The following is a 23349-nucleotide window of genomic DNA, read 5'->3' on the forward strand; positions in this document are numbered from 1 at the left end:
CCACTAGCAGGCAATGCCAACAAGAGGCCACTTCCCAGCAGCAGGGTTGAAGCCTGCACAGCTGAGTGTCTGTGCGTGGTTGTAGGCCACTTAGCCACCACATTGAGGTATCTTGAGCAAAGATGAGAACATTTTGGGAAGCCCCACAAGTCAGCCCTTTGCATCTCTGGCTGGTCTCCCTCTCCAGTTTGCCCCATTCCTGCCCCAATTCCAGGGCAATCAATCTTTTGGAAAAGTAACAAGAGTCTTGTCTTGTCCTGAGATGTGAGGCACTGGGAAAAGCTCGTTACTAAAATGCCCACCAACTGGAGGCGGTCACTCTCAGCCCTGCTCTTCCCTCCCCTCCCAGCAGTGAGTGAGCTGCAGGGCAGCAGCAGCAGCCATGTTCAGTGCTTGGAGGATCCTTCTCTAAAGAAAACCCTTTGAAATGTTTTCTTTGGCAAATTATTAGAACTGGTTTCCCTGTTCAATTGTTCCCTTAGAAAATGAGCTGGTAAAATCAGTGTGGAAATATCTAAATCCTCCCAGGACTCAGCAACGGACACATCCCCCAGTTTTTATGTTCCCTCCCCTGGCTCCATCAGCGTGAAAATCCTTCATGGAGGTGATGATTTCTCCGGAAGGATACAGCTCCTGATCCTGTTGCATTGTCTTCAGCACTTCCACCCCTGGAGGGCACTGGGCATGAACCAGATACCTAGTGTAGCCACAAAGAATAGGCCACAGCCCCATAAACTTCTTCCCTAGAGAGGAATCCTTTAGACAAGTCACTGCTACTAGGATGAAGTCGCATTGTGGGGAATCCAGCTGGAGTGCACAACCTAGAGAGGTCTGCAGGGTGGGGGCTTCAGCAGGGGAGCTGGGAGTCAACATCACTCACAATAAGGCTGCCTCAAGTGGGAATGGCCAAGAGAAACTCCATCAGTGGGAGGCCTCAGAGCAACCCACAACTACTGGTTAAGCTGGAGGAAATCTCCAGTCTTGGTGTAAAGCAGAGCTGTGCAACATCCAAGTGGTCAGGAGCCACACATCCTGCAGGCAGCACCCATGAGGGCCACACACCATGCAAAACACATGAGGGCAAGCCACAGGTTGCACCCTGCCACTGCACCATGCTTCTGTGCATCCCTGAACTAATCCTCCACTCCTTATTGCTGTGTGGCACTGCCTTGCCCCCTAGGACAAGGGCAGGAAGCAGCAGTCAGAAGAGGGAAAAGCATCCCAGAGCCCCTGATTGCTGTTGCAGCCAGAGCAATAAGCGGAACAGCAGGTGAGCGGGAACCTGGGAGCTACAACTTACCCCCTCAAGCCCATGGGCCAGCAGTTGGACAGGCCCGGTGTAAAAAGACTTCCAGTCATGGAGTAATAAATCTAAGAGGTTTTAATAAGATCATCTAACTCAAGTGAATATCAAGGTATAAACTCAGCTCAAAGGAGACTTGTGTTGGAAGGCTCCAATTTTAACCCAAGTTCCCTGTGTAGAGGTAGGAACAGCCCTTCAGAATGGTGCAGCACAAGGATTTGAAACATCCACGTGCAGCTACAGCTGTTGTTGGTTCACTCTTGCTATTTCTTTGGACAATGGAAACAGCTTTGTTCACTTGTGTTTTTGGGTCATTTCCATCCTCAAGGTCTTGTGCCCTGGCTCACAGCTGCAATGTTTGGGCTGCAAACATCACTGGAGCACACTGTGTTTCAAAAATAGATTCATGTGAACAGCCCTCGTGACTTTGAATTTTGGAAAAAAATCATTTTGTATTTATGCAAAAGCTAAATCTGGCCCCAGGTTAGCCACCATCAGTCATGCCCAAACAATGGTTAGTTGCTAACTGGCCTTTAGAAGGGATGCCAAGTCTTCTAGAGCACAATTTTTCCTAGCATTCCTCTAGGCAAAAACATTAATGCGTCTCCCCCTTACTCATGGACACCCTTGCCAATGCTCTTTGAAAAAATAAACCATGAAGAAAAGGCAGGTGCAAGAAATTATATTCTCCTTTTATTTACACTATACCATGACAACATGTTTTTGCTAGCTGCAGAGATGCTTTGCATTGTAAACTGGGCACTTGGACACAAGACACTTCGTCCAGTTCCGTCAGGTTCATCGCTAACTCATGCCTCCCAGAACACGACATCGTTATCCAGAGCAGTGAGAGAGTCCGATTCACACAGCTAATTATCTACACAGTCAAACCTTCTGTCATCACAGAATGATATGTACACCCAGGATCCCCCAGCGGCCTGCTGCTAGGGAGCACACGGTTTTGTCAGATAAAACCTGCAAACATACAAAATTGTGTACACCCTCTCCGGAGAGATAGGCATCCATTCCACCGCAGAACTCCGATGCAATGCACAAAAATATTGCACTTGTAAATTAAGAAAGGAAAAGGGACGCAAGGAGTTCCTATTACACAGCACGCGCCCAACTACAGGAGATCAATAAATAAACCACAAGGCGGGAGATCGGCACGGGGAAGCAGTTTCACTGCGTGCCTGTAGTGCAGGGCGAAAGAACCTGCTCCCCCTGCTCAAAAGGGGTCAATCGCCACAGACAAATGAATGAAGTGCCATTCTGCCCCCAGATTTGGGGGCTGTCGTTTGCTTCCTTGAGGGGGAACACCGGGGCTAGGCCAATGTGGGGTCTCCCAGGCAAGGGGAAGCACAACCACCCCACTGACCCAGGTCCAGTTGGTCCAGTTCAGGTGTCTTGTTCAGGAAAAAAGTTTGTGTTGTTCTGTTTTCCCCTTGCCAGAACCCCCATCCAAAAGCCCCACTCCCCGCTGACTCGGGGTCACTTGTCACCCTTCAAAACAAAAAGACAAAGCTCAGGCCAGTGCTTCACAGTAGTCTTGTGGGAGCTTCCCTCGTGGCTAAAACTCATGCCAGAGTTCTTCCATAGGGCGTCGTACCAGCAAGACGGTGAGATTCTGGGAGAATGGTGCAATAGAACAGTACCAGACTGCTTGGTTTTCCAGTTCCCTTGGCCTCAGGCTCTCTGCCTTTGCCTGTCCGCATGCCTAGCCACTACATGGCCATGGCTTTGGAAGGTGTGAATCCTGACAGGAAGGCCTGCTCCCTTCATCCCACTCAGAGAAGGCCACCACCAATAAATTTTCATGTAAACATACAGCTCCCAGTCTGCCCCAGAGAGAGCCTCCTTGGGATCTACAGCGTGGGACTGGCTTTCTTCTGGTTAATTATGTCTAAGTACAAGTCAGAGCGGAGGAAGCGGGGGTAAGAGTCCTTCTCCATAAGCCCATAAATCCGTTTCTGAGCGAGGTCAAAGCAGCTCCGGGTAATGTTCTGCAGGTTCTCTTTGGTGTGCTCCCGTGTGTAAGAGTCCAGGTTCACCTACCAGGTAACAAAGGACAGTCTCTTATCAGCTCTCTCTCCATACAGACATATGCTCAGCACAGACACCTGGTCTCCCAAGACAGGGCGATATTTGAGGCTATTCTGCCCTTCTACAGAGTTCACTCACTCTGTCCTGACAGACACTGTCCCCCTCTGGGGTGAAATATCAGACCCAGGCACAGACCAAGGGAATCATCTCTTAGAAACAAGAGCCAGAAAGAAATCATTTAGCAGGTGTTACAAAAGAAGTTCATCAGCTCAGGGGCCATCACCAAGGAGGGGTGAGATCTATTACTCCATTCAGTAAGGGGCCAAAGAGAGAATTCTTTCAAGAATCCAGTATAAGTTACAGTGCATAGTAGCCAAGCACTGAGATGATGGCTAGAGAATGATTTGTTGCATCGCTGCCAATTAGATCTCTCAGTTTAGATACAGGCTTTCATAACCGTGGTGTAAGGGGGTTAGGTAGCCACGATATGAAGCCACCATCACCCTTAGCACTAGCTGGCCCCTGGCTGGCCATAGAGGCAGAACTGCTCGTCCCTGGTGGTTCCTTTAGGATGCTGCTCCGACAGAGGAAGCCAACATGCAAAAGAGGCAACACGCACACAAGCCCTTGGTGAAGGTGGCTGTGCAAGTCTGAGAGAACGTGATTCACTGGGAACAAGCCAAACAGCTTTGCTGAGAGAAGACTGTCCCAGAAGCCAGACTGAATTGGTGGGAGGCCAGCACAGCACATACAAGATTTTTTCTTCTCCAGCAGGCCAGGAAAATTAGCTACAGGCTGAGCTGGGATTCCACCTCACTGCCACAGGTCTGCTAATGTAAGGGGCCAATGGACCAACTGTGAGGGCCCGTGGACCACCGCTCCCACAGCACAAGCTCAACAGTACTGATGTCAGGTCCCAGCCATTCAGACTCCCCCCACCCCATCTCTGATGCATGACAGGCCAAGCTGCAAATGATCTCCATTACCTCTTTGCACGATTGGATAGCAATGTACTCGGCAAAGATCTTCTTGGCCTTGGACACCATCTTGGACTGAGATTTGATCTTCCTGTAGTCTTCACAGGCCAGCCAGAACTCCAGGTTCTCCTCACTGAATTCTGTTCGCAGGAATGCCCGGAAGGCAGCCAGACCATCTAGGGAGAGGATCAGAGAGAAAGCTTTACCCCAGATCCCAGACAGGGAAAGAGTCACAGCTGCTGATGCCTAAAACAGACATTCCCTGAAAGCAGATGGTGGCCTCCTTAAAGCTCCTCTGCCTTCTTCTAAATAATTCCCCTTCTGTAGTGCTCCTACCAAGGCCTAAGCTTACATTGGTGCTTCCCTCATGCTTTGCCGTGCTATTGATCTTGCTCCTCCATGTTTTGGTGTGTAAATAACCCAGGTCTGTGGGCTAGGCTCTGCTCCCCCCCAGAAGAAAAGGGGCAGCTTTTAAAAAGGTTCACTAACCCAGGCAAAATTCCTGGTTTGGACAAGGGAAGTTGTCCTCCTCATTCATGGTGGTTGGCCATGGCAAATCTTAGGCTCGCTACAAGCACTTGTCTTGACTTGCTCACACAGCCCAAACCTCCAACTGCTTTGCCTACACAAGAATTTGAACAGGGCTCAGCTACCACACTTTCAAAGAGTGTGTCTTCTCTTAATGTAGGTAAGTCCCTGTATTTCATGACCTGAGCTCTGTGATTCTGTTGACATCTTCCCAGTCCTCAGTCCTGGAGGTCCTCGCTCAGCCTAGGTCTAGAACTAATTCTAGTTCTGATCTAGTATTGCTCTTGCAGTCAGGACACTGAGGGAAGGCACAGAATCACTGGCAGAGCTAGGACTCACAGTTTAAAGATATTCTATCCCCCAGGGGCAAGCAGGGGAAGGGAAGATTCCTGATGACCCAGTGCAGGGAGTCACTGCAGACCTCTGTTCACAAGTGTCACTGGGCATCTTGTAGAGGGGAGAACTCTGTACTGAGGCTCTGTTGGGCCCCACAGAGAAGAAACTGGGTCTGGGCAATGCTCTGATTAGTGCCAGACCAAGTCCAGCAATGTTGACCATGTGCAGGCTGACCAGCCTGGACCCAAGCAGGTGTCAAGAACCTGAGACTTGGCTTTGGAGACTGCGGAGTTCTAAAGACTACAGAGAAATGGGAGCCCTTATCTTACCCCCTGCCTTATCCAGGGGAGCATGCCCCCAACACAGCACTGTGCACAGGGGTGGGCAGTGTGCAGGCATGCATGCTTCAATGACACTACCTCTGGGGCACAATGCCACAATGGTTCTGCAGCTGTGGAAGCCTTTAGGGCAGGACACAGCCCCAGTTTGCATTCCTACCGCACCTGCCATCAGAGGCTCCTAAAGCACTTTACAAACATTCTAGCCTACCCCAGTGGCACTCCAATGAGATTGAAAAATATCATCATCTGCCTCCTACAGAGGTGAAACTGAGGCAGAGAGAGGGGAAGGGACATATTGCATCAGCATCAGAGATGAAACCAGACTCTGGCCCCTTCAACTCAGTGCTTGAGCCTAGCTGCAGAGTAACTCCATTCCTCCTCTAACTCAGTGGTTCTCAAGTATGTTTGGGTCATATTCTCCTTACTAAGCTTGTTATATGGCAAAAAGGATTCTGTGGTGGGGAGAAAAGAAAAGGAACTCAGTGTAACAACTCAGAGATGCTGATGGAGTGGTCTTCCTTTCTCCTTTTTCTTCTTTTCCCTTCACTTACATTTCTTCTTTCCATTCTTGTACTTCCCCATTCCTTCCCCTCTCATGTTCTCAAGCAGTTTGGCACCTATTCCCAGGGCTACATGTACACCTGGCTGGGAAACACTGCTCTAACTGATGGTGCTGTCTAGCAACCACAGATGAAAGCACAGTGTGAGCCAGAATGCAAACAGGCCGTGGCCAAGGTGGAATTTCTAACATGGCTGTTTTTCTAAAACAGCAAGAGCCAAGTTGCCCAAACAGTTAAACCAGGAGTGAAAATCTGTGCCCCAAGAACAGAGAGCTCCACAGGGCCAGGCTCTGCCCCTTCCTCTCCCCGCAGGGACCAGAGCACCTTAGCACAACACTAAAAACTGGGTATGGGGAATCGCTCAGAGTGAATTAAACACCTGAATAGGAAGACCAGAGCCAACTGACTCAAGAGGAGACAAACAACATTGCTCTGTCCATGCAGAACTGCACATTATCCACCTAGATCCCTTATCAGTAGACAGGTCTGGACCACAGGCCATCCACCTCCTACTGGAGTCCCTGGCTTTAACCCCCCAACCCACTGTCCCATCTGGGGAGAGTGGAGAGGCTGCGACCAGCCAACACTTACATTTGTGAAGCAGCAATTTCTCCAAAGACTCCCCCCACTTAAGAGCTTCCTCTGGAGTTGGCCTGTAAGAGAGAAGGGGCCGCTTGTTGGAAAGGCAAATGACTGCTCTCCACTCCCAGCCCTTACTGACTAGACGGCAGCAGAAGCACTGAAACCCAAATACCCTCCCCCCAGGAGCAGAGCATCACCACCTGCACCTGAAGAATCAGCTGTGACTCGGCCTCAGCATCAGCATTTCAAGGGCATCTGTAAGCTGTGAGCAAGACAGCTCCGGAGGCCCAGGCTCAGCCTGCCCCTCCTTTGCCCTGACTCAGCTCCCACTCACGGCAGAGTGCCAGCCTCCCACTAAAATAACGGCTTGTTGGCAGGAGTCCTCTGCCGTTAAATGGTAGGCGGGAAAAAATGCAATATAAACAGGGCTGGCCAAGTTCATGCAGTGTGCCTGAACACAAGCCTGTGCCACGGGCTATGGAGAGCAGCGGAGTTGAGTCTCAGGGGCCAGAGTGAGACAGCTCCCAGTTGCTGTGCGTGGAGCTGGGGCTAAGAGCTGAGGGCCAGTGTAGTGGTCTTGGAGGTATGCTGCCCTTCCTCTATTTCAGAAAGAGGAGAGAGTTGGGAAGCACTAATGAGAGGTGTTGTACAAAGGGTGTCTGTGCCTCTGCACACAGGCTGCAGTAGCCTCCTCATCACCCAGCAACTCCTCCTGAAATGACTGATGCCAAAAGAAGCCACAATGGAGGAAAACCAGCTCCAGGCCTCACCCAGGATGGGATGGAACAGAGCTGGGCTGGGAGGTTTTGTCTCTCCCTGTTGGGATTCGCCCTATCAAGGGTTTCAAAAAGGCATGAGGAACGTCTCCAAGTGTCCTGTTGGCAGATTAGGGGACCTGGCATCCTGAGGAGGTTTCTCAGACATGGGCAATAATCCACACAGAGGACAGCTGTCAGGAAAGCCACAAGTCACCAAGCACTACTGCAAGGGATTCCCTGGATGAGCAGAAGGGCCAGGCTGGATGGCCATGGCTGCTGTCTGGACACAGCTGATGGCAGGGTAGCAGATCATGAACTTGCACCTGGCTCTGGTGGAATCCCTTGAAGGACAGGTTTTTGGGGGTTGTTTGGGGTTTTGGTTTTTGTTTTGGGTTTGTTTTTCTTTTGGGGGAGGAAGGGGGGGGGTTAAAAGCCAGTGAGGGGAACCGTGGGGCTGTGCCTGCCCTCCCAGCTGGTTGCTGTAGATCACTGGGGTCACACGTTCAGTGCAGATGCTCACACTGTAGCTCATGTCCTAACCCCCATGTGCCAGGGAAGTTCAGAGCCCCAAGCACCAACCCCCCACACAGACAGCCCCCCAGCAAAGCAGCTCTGGCAGCATCTGGAGCTTCCCACTGCCAGTACCTACTTGAGGGATTTCAGCACTTTGTCCAGCTTGCTGGCGGGGTTGGCCCCTGGAGACTCGTTTCGTCGTCGAAATATCCCCAGTCGGTTCTTCATGTCTTTGGCCCTAGAGACAAGAGCAGGTTTTAGTACCCTGCAGCGTGGGCTGGTGATGGGAGATGAGGAAGGGGACACCAAGCCGCAGCCTCGTAGCCAGGGGCACAGCGTTCTTGCTCACAGGAACCAGCTCTACAACCAGTAGCCAGAGCGCTGCGATGGGTCAAAAGCCTGAACGATTTTAGGGCATACTATGAGAGCTCCCCTCCGCGGCCGGCCCAGCTCAGGGGACAGCCCTCCACGGCCATGTCCCCACGCTCCCGCCCAGCGTCCACATGACACCTACTCCTTCATGGTGTGCCTACGCTGCAGGTTCCCGCCGTGGGGCCGCTGCATGCCCAGCAGCATCTCCGCATGGAACTCCAGGGGCTGAGGCTTAGAGAGGTCTCGGAAGAACGGCATGGCTACCGCAGGAGGGAGCCCCAAGCCCGGAGAGCAGCTCCGCAGGCAGCAGACAGGCGCGCGACCAGCCTGGCCAGCTGCTGCTAGAGCTCTGAATCCCAGCTCTGTGCTGCGCTCTTGCTCTGGGCCAGCAAGCCAGGAAGTGGGAGGGACCAGGCTGGAGGAGCTTTAAACGCTCCATGGAGTGAAAGAGGCATGTGTGAGTAAGGGCTGTGTCAGCGCCCAGCCGCGGCCACTCCAGCTGCGCACCGCCCCGCACACAAGCTGCAGCTATTTATGATGACTCCTCGACCAGTTGCTGTAGCAACCAAAGGGAGGGCTGGAAAAATCAGCACAGAGTTGGGATAGTGGGGCCTTTCAGAGCAGCGGGAAAAGAAATCAGGCAAGGATTTACGAGGAGCTATTTATAGAGAGCAGGCATCCTCAGGAATGCGGGCTGGAATGTCCATCTCACAGGCTGGCAGGGAAGGGGTTAACAGGAGGGGCCCACCATGCGGCCCCAGGGATACAAGTCGCCCAGCTGGGCACGAGCGGTCATGCTACCCCACTACCTGGAGATCTGGCTCCTGCTCCTGACGACCCACTGGAAATGCACTGTAAGTACCAGTGCTCCTGGCATGCCTGGTGGCAAGACAGCCTGCCAGTGGAGCGCTCTGTGCCAGGTCTGTCTGGACAGCTTTGCACCTCTAGACCCTGAGACCTGGGCTGGCCATGCTCACAGGCCAGGCTTGCCAGGGCAAGCCCTGTGCCCCCAAGCGCTGTGACAGCAGAGTGCCCAGCACAACAGGCTATCACTGAAGGCACCTCTAAGCAAGCTGAGAGCAATGAATTGATTCCTGTTCTCCTCTCAGGCATCTCCACTCTCTGTGGTGCAGAGTGAGAGACCTGCCACCAGAGCTGTGTGCTGCATGCACTTTCGTGACAACACGCTCTCTTACTTTTGTTATATGTCATGGAGCAAGAAGGAAACGCTCTGGGGTAAAGAGCTTTCCTTCTATGCTCAGATCACCAGGAGATTCCTGACTGTAAAAAAACAGCCACTCTCTTTACAGGGGTACTTCCCAGTGGCTCTCTACTGCAGAGAGAGGGATTTATGCAAGGTAGCATCCTACAGAGCAGGAGTGCTCTGATGCAGTATTGTGCTACGCAAGCCCAAATGGCCCAATTCTCCCTCCTGACTCAGGCACTGACTTGATAGCTGTTTTCCCAAGTCCCTCAAGTCTTTGAGCCTGCCAAGTGCTTTTGGCTTACTGTGAGGCTGTCCAAATTACTGGCAAGGCCAGGAGGGCCCAGCATAGAATTGTTTGAGAAAAGTTCAGCTCTCTCAGGCCCAGGCACATATGTAGCTGTTGCAGCAATGGATGGAGCACATGGTTTTACACACACTCTGGCACAGGCTCCCATCCCACTAGGACAATGCACTTAAGTGCAAGTACAGGGATTAATGTGACAGTCATTGCACAAAGGCATGAATCAGATGGTTTCTAAGCTAAGGACAGGGCTGCTTCATGCTGAGCGCAGTTCAGCCAATTGTCAATGGGGCAGGACAGCCTTCTCTAGGAGAAAGCAGGCAGTGGAGATGGAGAGTGCAGCATGGGGTGGGAGTATGGCGAGATGGGATGCTTCTCTCTTGTGGTCTAGCCCCAGTCTGGCTCTTTTACCTGGTAAGTAGCTGTGCTGTGAGAGCAACTTAGAGCCTTGCAAGGAGACATCCCCAACCAGCAGCACCAGAGCAGTGTATCTGCAGTCACTGCGCACAGCAGAAGAGACCACAAAGGGGTATGGAGCTGAACATCATGCCCCAAAGCCCAGGAAGTTCTTTCCACACCAAGGCAGGCCCCAGCACAAAGGGAAATCTCACTGGGATGTTGATCTGGTGCCTAAAGGACAGGAGGGGGCAGGTTCAATCTGGAAACATGCCACACTCTCTGGTGCTGGGCCAGCTGAGCACTTCAGGTCACAGAGTTTTCACTGTGTGAAACACTGTGCTCCACTAACTTAAAAGGGGGTAGCCCTGAAGAGAGGGATGTGCTGAGGTGTTTTGCTGGCCCTGTACCAGAGCTCTGCATCTCCCAGGATCAAACCCTTATTGCCCAAGGCGCATCAGTGCCTTGGACACCGACTGTCAGCTGCAAGCATCAGTAGCATGGGAAAAGAGGAGCCAAACAAGGACTCTAACCCTCAAAGCACCATCTGTCTCCCATTACGGCGCTGCCAGGAATGCTAATGCCTGTGTGTGCTGTTTTCCAAGGGAGAGCCACACCATGGGATGAAGCAATCCTACAAGTCGCAAAACCACAATTTTAGCTGTGCTCTTAATTTAGCGCTCCATAATTATTCCTCTGCAAGATCTTCCTCTCCAGTTTGCATTTGCAACATACTTAGGAAGATTACCTGGTACTTACAAGCACTTGTGTGTATGAGAGACTGAGAGCACGAACTCAACCATCCACATGTCAGCACAGTGCAAAAGTACAGACATAATCAAGAGGTGCAGAGCTGTCTGACACTATACAAGTGGAGATAGCCAATGACCAGTTGGCTTTTCTATTGTTTGGACACTAGGAAGCAATATGGGAAGACTGGCACGTTTCCTGAGTAAAGACACAAGCTATTCTATTGTTCTCCTTACACATTACAAACAAATAACAAAAAATAGCCTTGATCAGCCTCAGAGCTGCATCACTTGGTGCAATCCACAAAACTGAGCTTCCTGGTCCAGAGCATGGAAAGTTATTAAAAAACACTATCTTCTCCTTGGACAAGTATGAATCTACCCATTAATTTAAAAAAATCTAGAGCTGTAGAAGGCAGCCAAGCCCCACACAGGACAGTCCTGTAAGTCTGAAGCTGAAGTTGCAATGTTCTTCACAAGCGAAAGACAGAGATTTTCTCTCCTAGGGCAACTCACAGCAGGATTAGCACCTGATCTCTGACAGCGCATGTCCTGCCCAGCCGTGCACTGCATCCAAGCACCCCGACACTGCCGAAATGCCACCTCCTGCTGAAAGACTTTAAAGCCAGCAGCACCCCATCCATTCCTCTGCCTCTTCCCCCCAGGCTCTGGCCCAGTGCCCCAAGATGTGAATAAAAAGTCCTACCTTTCCAAGTACTTTTCAGAAAAGTCCACCATGGTGTGGTACATTGGGAAGTGGCCAAGGGCAAGAGGTGTGCACTGTTCTGGGGAGGAGAGCTGAGTGCCAGCTCTCAGCAGCAGGCACCATAAATACTCCGCATGGACTGACTGCAAACAAACAGCTCAGCCAATAGCAGGGCAGCGCAGAGCCGAGAGCTCCACAGTGAATCTGCTGCTGTCTCCTGTGACCTCAAGTTGAGGAGCGGGCGGGTGGCTCTGCAGCTGCCCTGACACCAAGTTAAAAATGAGAAGTTCTGCAGGGCTCAATCCTGCTTCCTCCCCAAGCCTGCGGCAGGTGAGCCATGAAGTTACATCTCACAGCCTGGACAACAGGCTGGCAGGAAGGGATGTCCCATTGCTCTGCACTCAGAGCTGGTTGCATGCAAAAGCCAGATTGTAAAGGGCTCGTTTTAAATACAAGTGTCAGGAGGAAATCATCAGAGGGCTCCAAACATTGATCCCAGCAGCTGCAGCCTGTCTGCTCCCAGGCCCTGCGGGGCAACACTGCCACCCAGTGGCACTCAGACTACCGTTGCATTTCCCTGAACTGCACAGCCACCCGCCAAGGGCAGTCCTCGGGCTATACCCACGCACGTAACTGCCAAAGCTAAGAGCTGTGGCCTGTCTGCTGTTGCACTGTGTCCTTCCACCCCCCACACACTAGGCATCTCTTTTTCAAGATGACAAACACATATGGGCTTTCAGTGTCCACTCCACTCCACACCAGAGTTACTGGGGAAAGAGCCAGCTTGCCAGGACTTATATTTCAGTATGTTCATCTAGGCCTATAACTGCTCTTTGATATACACATTTATTACACATCTCCCTTATTAACATGAGGTTGAACTAATGGAATTGTTCTACCTGGCATTTACCTATGCTGTCTGCCTGCCTCTTTCCTAGGCTGACCAAAGGACACTTTGTGGCCACAGGCCAGTCTAACCTCTCTCCCAACTACACAGTTGGTCCAGCAAAAGTTCTAACCAAGCAAATCTTGGTTCTTTACAACCAAAGGTGGTGTTTCCAAAGATCCCCACAATGGTGATGGCTCTTTTCTAGTCACTGAAATCTGACTGCAGAAAAAGACTGTGACTGAGTCTTCCTTGCAAGACTCCACACTTAGGGCAGCTTTGAGGCATGTTTAACACTTAAAAGCCAGGCTTGGCCTATAGTTGCAAATCTGACAAACAATGGTAGAGGGTCATGTTCACTAGAGAATCAGTCAAAGACTGAACAAGCATGAAGGGACTGTTCTTAGTCGGTCCCCTGCCTGGCCTGAGCCAGCAGCACTTGAATCTATCTGGGCATGTTCCAATCAGAGGGTCCATTGTTGCTGTACTGCCTGAGGGTACTTCCCTGCCGTATTAAACCGCAACAGCTGCAAGCTTCCCTACTCCTCCCCTGCATGGGGCCAGCTTGAAGGAGGCTGCCGGCTCAAGTTTCACTGGCTCTGAATGTCCTCTTTCTGAACTTCGCTTCCCTGCAAAGCCAACCTAGAGTCTCTCTCCTGGCACCAAGGGAGTCTTGCATTCATGAGCTGCATCAAGCAAGAGAGACATGCTACACCAAGGGCCCTTCCCTGTGCAGGCTGTACTGTGCCGGCTTTCTGCCTCCTGCTTCCAGCTCTCGCTCCAACACACTTCTTCAGAAAACCAATCTTTAGCCACAAGCCTAGAGTGAGATCTTAGTCTGTATCTGTCCTTGTCCCTCCCTCCCCCCTGCACTGCTGAAGGAGAACTCAGCTGAGACACAGCCCAGATACGACACGACGTAGTTATTTCAAACATCAAAACACCAGTCTCCTCATTCAATCAGAGACCAAGACCCAAGGAGATCCACATCCCCCATCTCTTGTGAGACAGCTGGGCCCCAGGGCATAGGCAGGATAGTGATTTAATACTCAATGTGTGGCCACTTACAGGTTTTTGCTCCTTTTCTTGTGAGAGGCCTCGTCCCCATCCTCATAGCCACATTCAGGGTCCGCTCTGCTCAGCTGCTGGGGAAAATACAAAAACACCGTCTGCATCATGAAGTCACCGTGTGCCTAGGTAGTTGCTGAACCCCCGAGCAGCTCCACATGCCCTTCCCACTCCCTCTGGCAAGGGTCTCGGGGACTGTTTGGCAGCCCACGTTTGCAGATGCCGGAGGATCAGGAAATGGCCTTTGCCAGCACAGACCATGTGAGCCTGGGAGCGGGACCAGAGAGGCGAGCCACGAGTTTAGGTGCAGAGTTACACAGCCAGTCCCAAACGCCATTGGGCCAAGGGGAAGAGGGGGCGGGCAAATGCCTCAGAGGGAGCCAGCAGTCCAAATGAGAGCGCAGCTGTCCCAGCAGCAAAGGCCATCTAGGGAATGGGAGAGAGTCCCCACCTGTTGCAGCCTGTTGGGGGTGCGAGGAAGCTGCAGCATGGAGCTGGTCTGGATACTGCAGCTGGAGTTAGCCAGGGGCTTGCTCCTTTTCCCATGAGGCTGGGCAGGAGCTGCCCTCCAGCAACACCGAAGTTGGAGAGGAGCTCCTGATGCCAGGCCTTCCAGGCAGCAGAGATGGCAGAAGAGGGGAGGCAGAGCAGGGGCAGCAGTGCCAGACCCATCCCCCAAATACTGCTTAGGCTGGGAAGGGAAGGAACCATTCAGCCAGTAACCGCAGCCATTCTGTGGTCAAACACATCTGACTGGGTCTCCCTCATCCTGCTGCACACCAAATAAGCCTCCCAATGCCACAAGAGATCTCCTTCCCTCTCCCTTGAACCACAACCATTATTCTGAACTCTCTCTCCCAGGGTGCTGTGGCATCCTGGCAGGCCCAAGAGATTGTTTTTAAAGGTGTTATGCAATATTAGCACTGCTAAGTGTGCAAACACGATCCACAAGATAAGCCCAGAGGTTTCAAATAGGAAACTATCGTGTCAAAAACATTCTGACCTGCTGTGGTTTTTCTGAGTTCTCTGCCCCAGAAGAATTGCTCTATTATTTTCCCACAGTCAACAAATGAATGGGGGGGACACAGCATCCTCAACAAGTACCTTACACCTCCAGCATCATAAATTGCCTTTTGACCCTCTTAACAACACAAGAGACCTCCTCTGCATCTCTTCCCATAGATCAGAGGGCCAGCTGGAGATCAGGCCAGAATGAAGGACCCCAACTGAGTACCTCCAGCAGGACAGGCTCTCCTGCATGGAAGGGTCTATCAAAGCAAAGGAAACAGAATTCCAGGCTCAGTCACTGTCAAGCCCTCCAAGGCTCAAAACTAAATGGGGCCTCCCAGAGTTTTCCAAGGAGAAACATCATTGCAAAATGCAAAGGCAACTTTCCTAAGCCATTCTCCACTGACATGGAAAAGTAGTGTATAAAGAAGAGCTAGAGGGTGGTGTAATGGACCCCAGAACTCAAAGGTACACCACCTTGAGGTTCATTTCTGAGCTGTCCAGCAGCTCCCTGGTGCAAGGGGAATGAGAGCAGAGCTTGCCCTCAATCCACACGCTCACTGCCTGTACTGCCTCAGCAGGTGCAGCTATCCCAGCAAAAGCTCAGAGCAGAGGAGAGGTGATCAGAGGTCTTGCTCTGGCTAGGACTGTCCTGCCTCTCAGCGGGCAGCTCCACTGAGGCCTGCCCCAAAGCTTGATTAAGTGCCCTGCATTATGTCACTGTTTTATTATGCCAAGAAGGCTGGCCTGACAAATGCAAAGGCCTCATCCCAAATGGGGCGAGGAGGAGAGGAAATACTGGTGGTGCTGCACTGCTCTTTGCAATCGTGGGTCCAAGAGGTGCCCTCTGAGATGCATTACAGCGATGGCTGTTTGGAAGAAACTGACAAGCGGCCCTATCCTTCTCACACTGCAGGCAGGGGTAAGATTCCCAGCGATGACAGCAGCAGGCTCAGGTTCTGGCATGTGCCTATATTTGCAGCATCCCAGTTGACCAGGCAGTCATCCAAGAGATCTAATTGCAGAAATGCTGCTAGTTCAAAACACATCCTGGAGACCTGTCACCTCGCCCTGCTCTGGCTCAACTATTCCTGGATGGGCAGGATATCCTTTAAAGGTACTAGATATGGAAACATGAACTCCTGACCTGGAAAGACCAACCCTGGGAAACACTTTCCCTTGGTCACCAGAGGGAGAAGTGAGCAGGAGAGAGACACAGTGACACTGTGGAGCAGTAACTCCGTGGGGGATCCATACTTGTCATCTCCTTGATTCCAGAGCAAATGGGTTTTCAAGGTTCACTATCAACAACCCTGGGATCAGAGAGACCTGCTGGGCTCTCTCCTGCCTGGACACTGTCACCTCTGAGCAGAGCTCCAGCAACTAAACACACCAGTGGAAGGCCCACAATGCTGAATGGGTGAGGCAGCATCATCACAGCTTTCCTGCTCTTCCCATGCAGTGTCTCAGCACCAGGGGATGCAGCACAACTCAATGCAACAGGTTCAAATGGGCCTGGCTAGTCAGCAGCTGCACTAGTTGAGAGAAAGTGACTTGGGAGGTCTGGAAAGGTTGGTCCATCTGCAAACAGAACTTGGACGTGTTACCCAGCCCAGACCAAGGGACAGTCCAACCCTGCCCTGCCTCAGCAGGCCGCTGAGAGCCGGGCTTTTCCAAGCAGCCTCAGCACTGAACACAGAGGTACAGCTGTCACATCCCATGAGCCTGTGTGTTTGGACTGGTGGCGTGGGCCTGGCTGTGACAGCTGTGAGACTGTTATGCTCCAGCTGTCAGGAACACACGCTGGGTTCAGTGGGACGCTGCACAGAACTGGCTGCTGACTACAGGCTCTAACAAAGGCCTGTCCCCCTGGTGGCTACTCAGCCTTTGCTGTACCCTGATCCTCCCCTTTTGTTCGCTTGCCGTGCCTTGATGTACTTGTACCTTTAAGCAAAAGGAGGCTGCCTCAAGGATTCCCGGGTAAGCTCTCATCTGCTCCTGTCCTGCTCCCAGGTCTGAGTCTGTTTTGATTCTGTCCTTGAGCCTACCCTAGCTCCCATCTCCACACTATTCCCAGGTACCAAGTGTCCCATGGGCACCAGACCCCTCCGATTCCCTCCCCCCCGCAGGCACCAGACCTGCTCTGGTTCTGGCTCCACTCTGGTTCTGCCGCCACCAGGTACCTAGTCCCTCCTGGGCACCAGAGCCTCTCGATCCCCTGCCAGGCACCGGACCTTCCCTGGTCCCGTCGGTGTTCCAGTTCAGAGCACCTGGACCCAATCTAGTCCTTTCTCCCCCCTTCACCCATGCTCTAGCCCTGCTCCTGGGCTTCTGGCCCTGCTCCAGAGCCTATTGGGACCTCCTCCTCCCCTTAGTCCCTCCCAAACCTCCAGATGTTTCCCCAGACTGTAATGTCCTAGGTATTATTCAAAAGCCGCAGCCATCCTGCCCAGAAGATGTTCTCTCAGCAGCCTCCAGGGCCAGGCTGCCTGCCCAACTCAGGCCTGAGTTTATATCAGGTAGGCAAAATATGGCCCACAAGCTGGATGCAGCCCATCAAGGGATTTTATCCAGCCCATGGCAGGTCCCTCAGCCCTGCCTGGCCCAGTTACGGGGGGGCAGCCTCGGCCGTGGTGCATGCAGCTGGTCCTGCCATCCCTGGGTGTGCAACAGGACTGGGGTGGCCCAGCAGGCAGACTCGCTTCTTCACAACCACTGAAGCAGTGGCTCCTTTCAGCTGCCACTGCCAGTCTCCACCACTGACAGACCCAGCCCTGCTGCCCGGGCACACTGGTCCATCTACCCAATACCCACCACTGGGGGCACCAGACAGAGCATGTGGGCAAGGTCTCCATGGAGACCAGCCAGGACCTCCATGGGCAGGGATGGGTGGATGGGATGGGGCTGCAGGGAAGGCAGAGTGTGGCATTGGGAGGGGGATGGGCTAACCAAAACTCCCTAAGTGGCCCTCCAGCCCAAATAATTGCCCAACCCTGGCTTATATACTGCAAGCCCAGCCCAATTCTGGGTCACATGGCTCTTGATGGTCTCCTGCCACACAAGCTGTCTGCTTCATCTGCAGCCTGCCTACTCTTAAAGTAGCAGGAGCACCAAGCCTCCTGCTTACACAGGCCTTGACCTTGGAGCACAGGACCAGCTCTAGAAGATGAGGAAAAGGCTAACGTGTCAATATTTAAGAAGAGCTAGTAGGGCAGCCTGAGTAAGTAAGTGGAGGCCAACTAGTCTGACATCAATCCTAGGCAAAAATCAGGAAACAGCTGAGAAGAGACATCAACATGGGAGAATTTAAAGGCAGCCAAATCACTCTGGCCTGACAATCCAGGGATCAGCACTGCTGGGAAGGGGCTTTTATTCATGTTATGGGCAAGGGCTGAAAACAGAAAATCCCAGAACTAGGGCATGCTGCTGCTTACAGCTGTGGCACATCAGGATGGGTCTCACCATGCAGATAAGAAAAACCCCTGAGAATGCCCAGGCTCCATCAGAGTAGGTCACTGTTTCCCCTTACAGCTGAACACTGAGCTCAGAGACCCCACCTGGCATTTCCTAGAGATCTTAGATTAGGCTTGAGGCAGCTTCACAGACTCCAGCCCACCAAGTCCCTGACCAAGGAGTGGGGTATAGCCACTCCTTGCGGCCATGTGTCCGAATGAATGCAGAAAACTTCTTCCTTGCTGCCGTAGGAAAGGATATCCAGAAGCAGAAGCCATGGCAAGCAGGGAAGAACTGACTTGGAGACCATCCCTGCTGAGCATCTCACTGTGCACATGGCTCTGGTCTGGGACAAGGGATGTGTTCTGTAGCTTCCACCAATGCATCTCATTACATCACTAATTGGCCCTGGCACTTGAATCTTTGGGACAGCCATGTGTAGGGTTGGGCATGCATGGTGGGAAAAACACTAACAACACCCACCCATGAGCCAGGTTCTCCCATGGTAGCAGAGATATCCTGCAGGGAGGTCCCCTCTGCCCATGCGAGCTCAGGCCCATTATGATTTGCTCATCTTGCTATTTTTTGTAAAAATGGGGAAAAAAAACCCAAAAAACTGTTGAATGTTCTAAAAAACAGTCTAGAGCAGAGGTGACCAACCTACAGCATGGGTGCCACAAGTGGCAGGGGCAGCATCTGTGTGTGGCACATGGCAGATGAGGGAGGGGACAGGGAACAGTCGCAGACAGGGCAGGGAGCAGCAAGCAGAACAACAGATGGGCAGGGAGCAGAAAGCAGAGCAGATCAGGTAGGGAGCACAGGGCAGGAAGCAGAAAGCAGAGCAGCAGATCAGAGAGTGGCAGGAGGTTGGAGTGGCACTCAGGGAAGGTGTGGGGCTAATTTATGGCATGCTTGCCAAAAAGGTGGGCCCACTGGTTTATAGCGTTCCCAGCTTGCCTTCCCCCTCAGCCCAATCCCCAGCTCAAAGGTGCAATGTGCTTTCCAGGATCCCCAGCACCCTGGTCCTGCCGTGGGAACTCATTCTTTAGCCCAGCAACCCCAAGCTAGAGGCTTTTCAGACTTCCTTCCATTATGAGTTCGTGTTTCCGGAGTTTATCACACCCAAACAATACGGCCCTTGCAAACTGTCTTCCCCCTCCAGATATGGCCCTGGCAATGAATTCAAACCAGGCGACTTGCAGCCCTGAGAACATTTCCTCCTATTGTCAGGAAAGACTCCACTTCTGCGTGGAGACAAAAGGCAGACCACGGCCTCACCTCAGCCTGAAACGTCCCAGAGCTCCCAGCCACAATGGATTCTTAAAACAACAACCTCCAAATCCCTGCTGCAGAAAAAGGAGGAGAGCAAAACAGGAGCCTGCAAACTGCCCCAGACACAAGAGGGTTAAAGGGGAGAACAAAAGCCTCCAGCAAAAGTGATGTGCTGATACAAAGCTATGCACTCAGCACTGTGCATGCAGGAGGGACTCCAGGGCCTTTGGGAAGAGAGCACCTTGAGGACTGTCACCACCTTGAGACCCACATGCTGCTGCTAAGGATTCTGGGTAGTGTAGTCCCTCAAACATTTCTTGTACTAAATACTATTATTATTGGAACAACCACTAGATGGTGCTCAGTGAGCAGATTAAATGTGATGACCACTTGTCTGTCAATTATACCCCTTGGATTTTTAAGAATCACTCTATTAAAACAGCAAAGAGAGCCCAGGAAGGTTTGCAGCTGAAAGGCAACAGGCAGAAACTGCCACCAAACAAGAGGCTACAAGGCCCAGTGTGCATCTGCCATTGTCTCAGTGCTTTCCCTAGAAGTCAGGTCCCTTAAAACTGCTCTAAAATCAAGCAAGTGTTATGCAGGGGTCCCCAGTCCCACCATTCAGGGCTAAGCACTGGGTCTGATCAGACACCCAGCTCTGTCACCATTAAGAATATTTGGACTGAAAAGCAAAGGTAAGGATTTATTTGGGTGATATCTTTTATTGGACCAACTACATAGTAGAGTAAGACAAGATTTTGAATGCAAAGCATTCTTCTTCAGATCTTCAGAGGAGAATAGCTTGCACTTGAAAGCTTGCCTAGCTATCCCAGCTATGCAGTTGGTCAAATGAAAGATATCACGCAAAGAAATCCTTGCCTCTCGCGTAATTCCTGGACCATCATGGCTACAACACCACTCTATCACTACCACGAAAAAGCAAAACATTCAACGGCTTCCAAGATCCCAGGGTATGAGAGAGGCTTCCCTAGCTGGTCAGAGCAATGAGGCATTCATGCAAAAACACTATGGCCAGAGATGGACCTCATCTACCAAGCTGAAAACCCTGTGTAGACGGGAGTAAAACAAGGCACAAGACCCGGAAGCTGGTTACAGGCTGCTAACCATTCCCAGGGACCACTCATGGCAGGAAATGCTGTCATGTACACAGGAGGGTTACTGACAGCTGGAAGACACAATAAGGCTCTTGCCTAAACCTTTGTCTAAGTGTCCCAAGTTTCCTCAAGTAACTTGTCTCTCTTCTGCTGCTTCTCAACGTTACTAGGAACCTGAGGTGGGAAGGAGGCCCCTGGCTCAGCTTGGAGGGTTTGGCTGGCACATCCTTGTCAAGGGCAGGGCAGGTGCTGGAGTCCCTCAGTGCACTACAGGTGTTTGCGCTGATACTGGGAAAAGGCATGCTGGGGATGTTGGCTGGGATCAGCTTCATCAAATAGGGATAATGGAACACAGAGACTCCCCGCTGCACAGTGCTTGTCCTTCACCCACGTCCCACCCCACGGATGGAGCGAGGTGCAAATGATAGCGCTCAGCGCTCAGCTCCAGCTCACAATGACTGCCCCAACAGAGGGCCAAGCAGGGCTGCGAGCAGGTCCTGTCGAAAAGCACAGCTATCACTAGAGGGCACTCCCTGCCTGAGAGAGCGGGGCCAGTGGTCAGCCGACAGCACGTGAAAAGTCAGTTCCGGGGGAAGGATTCTTTAGAGGCAGCATCTATGTCGTGGCGTCCAAGCTTGTCCTGCTCCTGGGAACAGTCCTCATACCTGAAGCACCACCGTTCTTTATTGGGTTGGGAGGCAAAGTAACAAGGAGCACAAGGGGAGGATTTCAGAGCATGGCTACATCTAAAGGAGTCAGAGAGGCTATTACTTCACAGACAGCCAAAACAGGGCCCAGCAATCCAGGCAGCCCCAGAGAGGCAGCTCTTAGTCCAGCTGGTCCCCCAGCCTGGCCACTCCCCCTGCACTGGTCCAACCAAGTACAGCAGAGACTCTCAATGGGAATAGCCACCAACTGGGATTCACCAAATCCTTCCCGTTAAACCAGGAGCAATTAAGACCCATGGAGTTGGATCCAGGCTGTTCTCAGCCCTGAGCTCTCCTAGGACACCCAGGAAGAGAGTCTCAGACTGCCCTGGTGTAGTAACCTGCCATAACATCTGCATGGTACTGGGCTCTCGTGGAGTTAACATGATGCCAAGAGTAGTTTGGAAAAATACAGTGTGCTGGTAGCAATCAGGAGCCTAGAGCAGTTACACAAGCCAGAGCAGGGTGAGCAGCCCCTGACACCATTGTAATTCTGCCTGCTGTGAATTATCCATCTCCAGAGCTCACAGAAGTCTGCTCTACCCAGCTTCCGGGCATGCCACACAGTTCAACCATCAAGTTCAATGCCCATTTCCACAGGGTGCAGCCATTCCTGAAGGCTTCAGGAACAGCCAGATCTAATCCAGCCCACAGCACAGCAGTCACCAGAGAAACACAAGACTCCCACATGGCATGAGCCCGAATAGTTATGCAGGGCACAGAAGTGAAAAAATCAGCAAAGAACTGAGCAGACTTCTGTGTCAGGAGGTGAAGCGTTAAGTCTGACTCAAAGGAAAGATACTGGACTCTGCGTGGTGGGATCCCTCTCTTGTATGGGTGGTGGACTGGAAGGGGGTGAGGGGGTTGGCTGCAGCACAGGCGGTCTCTGCTGCATGGCTGCATAAATGTCAGCTCTCCTTCGCTGGCTATAGAATGGCAGGGGGCAAATACAGGAACAAGCCACCCTCCGAGGCAGGCAGAGGCTTGTCTCAGTTGCAAAGGGAGCCTCACTTCCTGCAGCTCACTGCATGTAGGGCAACACCTCAGCTAACAGGTTTTAAACCTGGCGAGACCAATGCAAGCTGTGGCTCAAAGGCAAAGTTGGAACCACATGAGGAAGATACCGCTGCCCAGGTGGGACTGCTGCCCTCTGAGCACATCCTGGCCTGCCTGTCACAAGCAGGGACAGAGCACAGGCCACACCACCCAATCCCAAGCAGAATCCCTGTCTGAGATGCAGATAACACATTTTCATCTCTCCCCCATGGACGGCAGCACTCCACACACCCTAGCAGCACGTTATAGAGGCATTCGTGAGCACAGTAGCCTTCATCCTCCCTCCTGCAGCAGGGCCTGTGGATCCATGTCATCTAGCCCCTGGGGGTCCTGAAGGGCCCAGAAATTTGGCAGCAGGGGAGGAATAGTAATTAACTGTGGCACCACTCACTCCCTGGCCACCCAATTTCCAAGCCCTGCAGGCCAGATGACACGACCCTGCATATGGTGCCATGGCTGCAGACATGATCCAGCACAGGGCTGATCTGGCCCACAGACTGTGCACACACTAGCCTCCTGGCGTGTGGGACTAAAAGGATGGGCTTTAGCACACATCAAGCATTGTTACAGCAAGGGGCTGCTGATTCTGCATGGTCACATGGGCTCACTCAATACAGGCCTTCACTGGACACTGCCATTGCATCTACTGAGCTGCGAGCAGTGTGGGCCCCCAGGAGGAAGCTGGCACGGAAATCTCTGTCATGCTGCCTCCTTTCTCAGCCGGATAAGCCGCTGCCTGCCAGGGGCTCTCTGACCTGTGAGCACAACAACCAGGGAGCCTGCTAGGAGTCTAAGGCCAGGGCCCTCTTCATACATACTCCTAACCCACAGAGGCTCAACAACTGGCTGCAGCCAGAAGTGCTCCTGGACCAGCTGGGTGCTCAGGACACCTCCCCCCACAAAGGTGTTAGCACCTTTGGGTTCAGAGTGTTCAGCCCATGTTGGCTTTCTAGTCTAAGAGATGGCCAGTCTTGATCAGCTCAAATGGATAAAGATCCCAAACGAAGTAGCAGCCCTAGCAGCTTCTAAAAGTGGAATGCCAGCCTGGCACAGAGAGGGTTAAGCTCTGGCTGGCAGCCTCATGGCACACCTTGTTAATCCCTGCTCCTCAC

At 52.2% G+C, this 23349-nt stretch overlaps 1 protein-coding gene across 12 annotated transcripts in view; it reads right to left on the minus strand.

Moving 5' to 3' along the window:
* Window positions 1-1974: 1974 nt before the first annotated feature.
* Window positions 1975-23349, minus strand: part of RGS3 (regulator of G protein signaling 3) — a 177320-nt gene continuing 155945 nt past the window's right edge. For 8 of the 12 annotated variants that reach the window (XM_019475792.1, XM_014602686.3, XM_019475793.2 and 5 more), the window contains 5 exons: window positions 13627-13703; window positions 8078-8179; window positions 6680-6741; window positions 4333-4499; window positions 1975-3354 (listed from right to left, as the gene is read on the minus strand). In XM_019475792.1, coding sequence (XP_019331337.1) covers window positions 3169-3354; window positions 4333-4499; window positions 6680-6741; window positions 8078-8179; window positions 13627-13703 — 594 coding nt within the window. In that variant the 3' untranslated portion in view covers window positions 1975-3168. Of the gene's footprint in view, window positions 3355-4332; window positions 4500-6679; window positions 6742-8077; window positions 8180-8455; window positions 11609-11672; window positions 12355-13626; window positions 13704-23349 lie in introns of those variants that run through there. The other 4 variants (XM_059715452.1, XM_014602691.3, XM_014602699.3 and 1 more) reach the window with 3 other exon arrangements.

Source organism: Alligator mississippiensis, chromosome 12 (genome assembly GCF_030867095.1).
Source record: "Alligator mississippiensis isolate rAllMis1 chromosome 12, rAllMis1, whole genome shotgun sequence".
In the NCBI taxonomy this organism is placed as follows: domain Eukaryota; kingdom Metazoa; phylum Chordata; order Crocodylia; family Alligatoridae; genus Alligator; species Alligator mississippiensis.